General features: G+C 35.1%; 1 protein-coding gene across 1 annotated transcript; it reads right to left on the reverse strand.

Moving 5' to 3' along the window:
• Window positions 1-539: 539 nt before the first annotated feature.
• Window positions 540-5,150, reverse strand: LOC116006036 (acyl-CoA-binding domain-containing protein 6-like). The gene is made up of 9 exons (XM_031246284.1): window positions 4,933-5,150; window positions 3,229-3,759; window positions 3,065-3,130; window positions 2,714-2,880; window positions 2,474-2,612; window positions 2,144-2,243; window positions 1,646-2,049; window positions 1,289-1,393; window positions 540-1,120 (listed from the first exon to the last, which is right to left on the reverse strand). Exons 1-9 carry the CDS (start codon window positions 5,071-5,073, stop codon window positions 824-826), a joined length of 1,950 nt encoding a protein of 649 aa, XP_031102144.1. The 5' UTR covers window positions 5,074-5,150; the 3' UTR covers window positions 540-823.
• Between the last annotated feature and the right edge of the window lie 3,533 nt (window positions 5,151-8,683).

The following is an 8,683-nucleotide window of genomic DNA, read 5'->3' on the forward strand; positions in this document are numbered from 1 at the left end:
CTCCCGTTAGATTCAATAATAATTTTTAAAAGTGTAATTTCCTGTTTTGTTTCTTAAATTTAATTAGTTTTTTGTTTTATTAAAGTGAACAATGATAGTGAAACAATTATAAACTTATTTATAATGTTTTATCTTAACAAGTAATATAACCTCTCTTTTTTAACACCGACCGGAAGTCTCATATTTCAAATCCAACAAAATTTATGAATATAATAAATCACAATAATTCATCAACCCATTAGAAATGGGGACACATAGTGCCCACAAAGAATTCACCAATACCCCCAACAAATTAGGTGGAACTACTATACTACGACTATTAGAACTCGATCAACGTGTAATTACTATGCTACGACGACTATAAGAACTCAATCTTAAATCAACTGAACTATCGCGCAGGTTTAAAATGAATAATTCTCATCCTATTCCATCCTTTTAATTAAATTAAAAACAAATTTTAAAAATTTAATATCATATTTATAAGGATTTTGTGAAAGGCTAGCAATATAATAGACTGCAATTAGTTTCACTACTATTTACATAAAAGAAACATTGGTTATTTCTATTTAGATGGCAATCATTAGTTGTGAAGTAGCTAACAAACCTGTTTGTTTTTGTTGTTGTTACATTCTTAGAGAGATACTAGAAACCAAGAATATAATAATGTTGTTGCTAAGTCAAAGGTTGCATGCAAAACCAACTTAATTACCTACCTCAATGAGCTAATAAAGAAGAAGAGAAAAAGAAAAGGCAAAACTAGAGAGAAAGCTTTTTAGGGTAGGTGAGAATGAAGATGTACAAATTAAAGGAAAAATATAATGAATTATTTAGCATGGCCACATCCTGGACCTCCCAGTGTAAGAACAACACCTTGAATGTCACTCCTATGGGTGTGATCTTTTGGCAATGCCAGTGCCAATGGAGGTGATTTAACATGTGTGCTCAGTCTTCTACCTGGAACTGTCCGAAACCTCTGATAGATTTCTTGTCCTGCTGCCTGCTGAGGTTGCCTTCTGCTGGGTAAAACACTTGTGTTTTTCACATGACTGCCATTGATTTGGGTGTGATGTTGTGAAGAATTTTGAGCAAGAATGGATCCCCGTGTCACGAGATCGGGTCCCTAGTTCAATTGCACTTGCATATTAGTTCATCAAGCTTGAATTTTACCAAATTAAAGTATGTGCTCCATCTCAACTAAGAGCTTAAGCTGATAGTTGGACTGCACATATTATATTTATGCTCACATACCAGAGCTAGCAAACGAGAAAGATGGCTCATGGAGGCTTACCGGAGCGAAAAGAACACCTCTGAAAACCTTCCCGTTCACCATCGCAGTCATTAGATAGCCCGAATCAAAGGCCCCATCAACCTTACCATGAATCTCGGCTCCAATCTATAGTGTTAATGACGGGTGACAATGTGTTAGGATTAAGAGGTTACCACTACACCGAAAGCTATAGCTAGTAGCGTGAAGGCGCAACTTTAATTTTTATAAACCCGTCATCACATTTTTGAGAGGTAGGATATTGGACCCCTGACCACCAATTGCTGGATTTGGCCCAGTATTGGCCTCCGCCCAACACAACATAACAAGAAAGGAAATATGTAATTTGGACTGAAAATCATGGTAAAATTTGTATCTTACCAAGTTTTGGTATTGCCCCGTCTCCAAGGGCTTGCTTTCTGTTATAGGGCACAACACGCGGCTAAATGAATGAGGCCCGTGAACATGCTGTTCCGAGGGTAGCTTACTATGATGTTCCCCACCGAACAAATGCAGATCCTTTGCAGCTATAGGAATGATGGTTTTGGGATTCGTCTCGACTCTCTGGACAAGGTTAGACTGGCTAGTGTTAGGTGAGAAGCTTTGTTTTCTCAGCAACGGGAATTGTTCTACAGCAACAGGGCCGAGCTTAACGGTGCTCAGTTCTTGATCGGATTGGGATGAAGACGAGCGTTGAGAAAGAGACAGAGAATGATCATCCGCCTCCAAGTCAATCTCGTAGGTCTGTGTGTTACACATTCTTCTCCTCTTCCGGTGCAATGTTTCTGATACGATTTTGCAGGAATTTGTAACCAGTCAGTCATGGACTGATTAACATTTTCTAGTATATTGAAACCAGAAATTCGCAATGAAACCAACCTGAACCGTTACAAAAAGAGGACTTTGATTCTAAGTCTAGTCCTTGAGCATCTGTTGCAGACATATTCTCCTTACTGCTGCTCTTAAATAGATCTTCCAGCTACAAATAGCAGAATTCAATCATCATTTTCTCGTCTTGCATATTAAACGCGTTAGAATGATTTAAGATTAAAAAAAAAAAGGGGGAATTGTTGGGCGGATGCCAGTAAAGGGTCAAGTCCAGCAATTGATGGGCAGAGGACAATGAAAGACCAAGTACCCTGCCTCTTGAAAATGTTGTGGCGGTATATAAGGAAATCAGAAAATGATTATCAAACTATTTTTTCTTACCTTTCTAAACCTTTTCAATTCATAATCCAGCAAGTTTTCAGAAGCTCTAGACACAGACAGGCTACTATTCCCATTGGCATGTTCTGCCCCGAGCTGCAAGATGAGCAGCTCATTGAGAGGCCGCTCGTCCTCTCCACATCTGCAACACCACCGAGTTAGCCAACAAAGCGAAGGGAACAAAAATGTCATTTGAGCAGTAAAACGACGTTAATTAAAGCAAGCAAGTGAAAGTAGGCTCACCCTCCATAGATTGCAATATCCGAGTGAGAGACTATGGCTGTGTGAGAAAACCGGCCTTGTGGCTTTTGGCCAAACACTTCAATTTGAGTCCATGTACGGGAAACCACGTCAAGGACCCAAACATCATTGTAGTATTGCTTATCCCCCACCCCACCGATCACATAAATCTGCAAATTAAGCACGAAAATTGCAGTTTCCTTTCAATTCAAATGAAGAAGTTGCAGAACCAACAAGCTAAGATACCAGAAGAGTCGATGCAACTTAGCAACTAAAATAGCTAATTACTGCACGCTAAATCACCAGTTATTGAATATTTCACATTTAAGGAATCTTGACAGATAAATTACTGACCTTAGAACCAAAATTCACGGAAGCATGACCTGCTCGAATACCGGGCGAAGGTCCATGAACATCAAGCTGTCGGGACAACTATAGACTATTAATTCCTATGTTCTTTCACTCAAGATTTTGTGAAAAATGTATGAATACAAAGAAAGGGTTGAGAGAGATTGTACCCTTGACCAAGTGAAAGTATCGATATCGAGCACATCGACTTCACCCTGATACCTATCACCGCAGTCTCCACCATACACAAACAGCTTGTTATCCAGAGCGACAGCGCTATGGCTGTCTCTCGGGGCAGGCATATAACTACCTCGGACTTCCGGGGATGTCCACCTCATAGTTTTAAGATCCAAGACGTGCAAATCGTTAAGATAATTGGCCTCTCCTTGTCCACTGCCCCCAAACACCACAACCCTGCTGTCACCAACAAGCGTTGCAGTGTGACTTTCGCGGGGCAAAGGCGGAACCCCTTGGCATTCGGGTTCAGTCCATTCCAGTGTCCTAAGATCTAGGACATGGAGATCATTCACCTTCTTACAACCATTTGTGCCTCCAAACACTATCATCTTATGCCCAACCACAACAGCCCCGTGGCTGTCGCGTGGCCCGGGACCCTGCCCTGTCGTCACCAATATGTTCCAACCCATTGTCTCCAGATTTAGCACCAGAACATCACTAAAATGCAAACCCCCACGACATCCCTAAACATCAAACACCACAATGTCAACCATAAACATACTCCACACTTCAGTTGTTTTATGTTATAATAAGTGTTTGGTTAATAAGCTTTTTGTAACTCCAAAATACTAAAATTCAAAAGACTAGGTGCCTTTCAAATTAGCTTTTTTAGAAAAGAAATTATACCAAACAGCTATCAGCTAAGAGCTAATTTACCAAACAACTTTCATCAATTAGCTAATATTATCAACTAATCATACCTTCTAACCCAATAAGCTAACCTAATAAGCTAACAGTCATTTACCAAACAGGGTCATGATCTAAGATTAGGCTGTAACCCACATGAGTTAGCAGAATGTGTTAGCCATTATAGGATAGTGAGACAAATCTACCATTTACCAAACATGCCTAAAAGATTGAATCCAATGGCCTTATAAACTCATATGTTCTCTTTATAGTTTCAATGTTTACTCCTAACAATTTAGATTGAAGCATAAACTTACTTCAGGAATTTCCTCCTCTTTTTTTTTTTTTTGAGATATTCAAGAAAAGGCAAAAATTGAGGTAGCAAAAGCAAAACAAAGATAAAAGTGAAAGAAAAATAAGGAAAAAATAAATAAAATAAGACTACTTTTAATTTCCCTTTAATCAACCATGTTCTTGTACCAGCATTGATAGCAAAAACACAAAATAAATAAATAAAAATGCAAATAGAAAAATTTAAAATGCCAAACCATATATATAATATGATAAGCTAGCTAGCTGCCAATGAACACCATTTCAGCTCCATCAACCATAATAATACTATGCATGGTAAAAAGTGATTGTACATCCATGTTCAAAACCATGCTCATTTTTGTCTCAAATTGTTGTGAATATCAGATCAATTTACATGCACCTTATTCACAGCAGGATAGTTTAAGCTTTAAGGGATGCCATTTTCTTTCTTTTTCTTCATAGAATATATAGTTTTCCTCTAAAGGTGGGGATGGAAACACTTAGCTTGCATATATTATATCTCCACCTACCATGAGAGGGCTGGCAAGAATAATCAAGAATATAACCAAAAAGAGGAATACACAATGACTATGGCAGAAAGTGCAGCTTGCTCCTTCCCAAAAATAAAATATGAACAGAAAAGAAAGAAAAAAAGATTAAGAAGAAGAAGAAAGAGTGGAATTTAATTAATTACTTACCCCAAAGACATACACTAAACCATTACAATAACAAGCAGAATGTCCCCATCTTTCAGAAGGATTAGCACCCATCACTTTTGGATATACCCACAAAGCCTTCTTATTGCTATTTGCAATTTCACCACCACCCAAAGAACCCATTTTGGTTTGAGGGAGTGTGAGAGGGGGCTTAAAGGTTAATATATATAATCAAAGTTAAGTGCAGAATGCTTGACAGACAGACATGAAGGAATATAATATAATAGTGAAGAGTTGAAGACTGAAAATGGGTTTTAAAAAAAAAAGAAAATAAGTGGGGTGGGGGGGTAGGGGGAGGGGTAGAAAAGATAGAAAAGAGGAGGAAGTGAAGAAGCTAGCTAAGGCAAGTGACATATCAAAGATCAGTGTCAAATGGACATGAAAAGATGGGCGCTTTCAAGTCTAAATCACTGTGACACCAACAACTGAGAAGCCCCCATCAGCTTAGATTGGTGAAAACAACACTACCACTGCACTGCACTGCTGCGCTGTATGCTATTTCCCTATCCTTTACTACTAGTATTCACTCCCTTACTATTCGGAGTAGTATTCTTCTTTCATCATCTCTACAAACAATCAACAACAATATTAAGGCTTTTTTTTTAATGGTAATATCTGTTTTATACTTTCTTAATTTTTTTTAGTTCAAAGAATTAATATATACCTTCACCAAAGGAGTTAAATCATGTAATCACACATTTAGAATGGTAACAAACCAACATGAATGCAAATGTACACAAACTATTCCAGATAGATTGTATAAATGCATACAAATTATTCCAAAGTGGATCGTATGCATTGTGCACTAAAATTTGAGATTGTGTGCATTTATGTAAACACAAGTATTTATGTACAAGTTTGAAGGCTCTAACGGGAGGAGGGGTTCTTATTAAAACATAACCATATATATAAATCGATTTTAATTTGCCAGATTAATCTTAAATTTTCAAGATTCGTCACTAGAGTCACTGCGAGATAAATCGCGAGTACAATCAACCCACTGGTCAAATTCTAATTTTCATATGGACACAAGGGATTCAATCAATATCTTCTAACATCCTTGAGTCTTTTTCTTATATATGAGTTCTATTGCAATTCAAACCTCACTGCCACATCCAGTCAGGACCTTCTAGTGGGATTCAAATCCTATACTGTTTATATATTATATGTTCGAACACGTAACCACAATAGCACATGATGAACAATGAAAATGGATAATTAATTAGGCAGGAAAATACCATTTTAATTTCTCGGTGTCTATGTCTAATTGCTGTTTTGTTCCACTCGATCTGCTCACTTTTACTAACTCATGTCAGTCATGGGAGCTAGCATTATATTGGTTTGTGCAAAATGAATGGAGGCTCTTTTGGGTAAAACACAAGTCAGTCCATTATTTTAACCATAATATATTCTACCCTTTCTCACATTTTATTTACTCCATCCGTATCTTGTTTACTCCGTATTATTTACGTAGTATTTGTTAAACTATTTCTTTCTTTTTCATTGAATTTTTTTTATTTTCTTTTAATTTTAATTTTTAAATTCAAAATTTTGTATTTAATGGTTCTTTTATTTTAGTTTTTAAATATATAAATCTTATATATATATATATATATATATATATATATATAGTACGGAGTATCATGTAGTGTGATGACATTCTGATTACCTTTTCAATTGGGTGGTCATAGGTTTGAATCCATGTGGTGGGTTTAGATTCTTTGAGTTGAAATATGTTTGAGAAAGTATACAGAGTGTATGTGTGTGTATATATATATATATATATAAACTACTGGTTTGTATGGGAAGGCTGGTTCTCATTTGAATGAAAGGAATACATATTTATTGTTTACTTTAACCAAATATAGATTTTTTAAAAATATTAGATCCATGCATAATTGCATATATATTATTCTTGGTGAAACATTTTAATAATTTTTTCAAAGGTCATGTGTAGCAGTCGTTATATCGTGGATCATGGTCCAAAAACGGCACCATTTCTTTAAGTAAAGAAACAGTTGTCGTAACATCTCAACGGAGTTTCGTAAATGAAACTACAGTTTATTTCAAATGATACTGTCTCACATTTGTTTTTATATTATCAAATAAAACTGTAGTTATGTTGAAATGAAACTGCAGTGTATATAAAATGAAACTGAATAATAGTTTCACATATTTGAGTGTCTATTGTCCAATGAAACTGTAGTTATATCGAAATGATACTGTAGTTGTGTTGTAATGAAACTATAATGTATATAAAATGAAACTGAACAACAGTTTCACATATTTGAGTGTCTATTGTCCAATGAAACTGTAGTTATATCGAAATGATACTGTAGTTGTGTTGTAATGAAACTATAATGTATATAAAATGAAACTGAACAACAGTTTCACATATTTGAGTGTCTATTGTCCAATGAAACTGTAGTTATATCGAAATGAACTGTAGTTGTGTTGAAAGGAAACTGCAGTACATATAAAATGAAACTGAATAACAGTTTCACATATTTGAGTGTATATTGTCCAATGAAACTGTAGTTATATCGAAAAGATATTGTAGTTGTGTTGTAATGAAACTATAATGTATATAAAATGAAACTGAATAGCAGTTTCACATATTTGAGTGCATATTGTCCAATGAAACTGTAGTTATATCGAAATGAACTGTAGTTGTGTTGAAAGGAAACTGCAGTACATATAAAATGAAACTGAATAACAGTTTCACATATTTGAGTGTATATTGTCCAATGAAACTGTAGTTATATCGAAAAGATATTGTAGTTGTGTTGTAATGAAACTATAATGTATATAAAATGAAACTGAACAACAGTTTCACATATTTGAGTGTCTATTGTCCAATGAAACTGTAGTTATTCACATATTTGAGTGTCTATTGTCCAATGAAACTGTAGTTATATCGAAATGAACTGTAGTTGTGTTGAAAGGAAACTGCAGTACATATAAAATGAAACTGAATAACAGTTTCACATATTTGAGTGTATATTGTCCAATGAAACTGTAGTTATATCGAAATTTGAGTGTATATTGTCCAATGAAACTGTAGTTATATCGAAATGAAACTGTAATTGTGTTGAAAGAAAACTACAGTATATAAAATGAAACTGAATATATTACACAAATAGAACTACTTTACACATAACAGTACAGATGGAACTGACGAGTACAGTTTCTTTTCATTAAAAGAAATGGCACTATTTTGGACCATGGCGCTTTGTGGACCAGGGTCCACAGTTTAATTTTCGCGCGTGTAGTCAATTACATAGAATAATGATTATATAAAAGAAATTTCATAGTTCAAAAGTCAAGGCTTATTCTCATTTGTTGTTTAAAAAAATGAGGCAAATAAATATTGGAGTGGGGGAAGTATATTTTTGGAAAATAATTTTATTTTTAATTCCTCAAGTATAGCAATAATTTCATCTTTAATTCATATGTTTTAATTTTAATATTATATTGTTGAGCAAAGCGGCAAGGTTGCAAGGCACTAGTTGCTACGCATGATAAAAATTAAAACTTTGCATTCATTACTGCATATAATTTTTGACATCGTAAACACTTGAATTAATAAATACTTTAAATTTATTTCAAGTTCAATAATTTTTGTGGTGTATCCAGGGTTTCCACCACCAAACAGTCGAACACATTGAGATTTAAAGTTACTCCATATTCAAATTCGGATCGAACTCTTAACATTTGGTTAAGGATGGATGAG

Source organism: Ipomoea triloba, chromosome 15 (genome assembly GCF_003576645.1).
Source record: "Ipomoea triloba cultivar NCNSP0323 chromosome 15, ASM357664v1".
In the NCBI taxonomy this organism is placed as follows: Eukaryota; Viridiplantae; Streptophyta; class Magnoliopsida; order Solanales; family Convolvulaceae; genus Ipomoea; species Ipomoea triloba.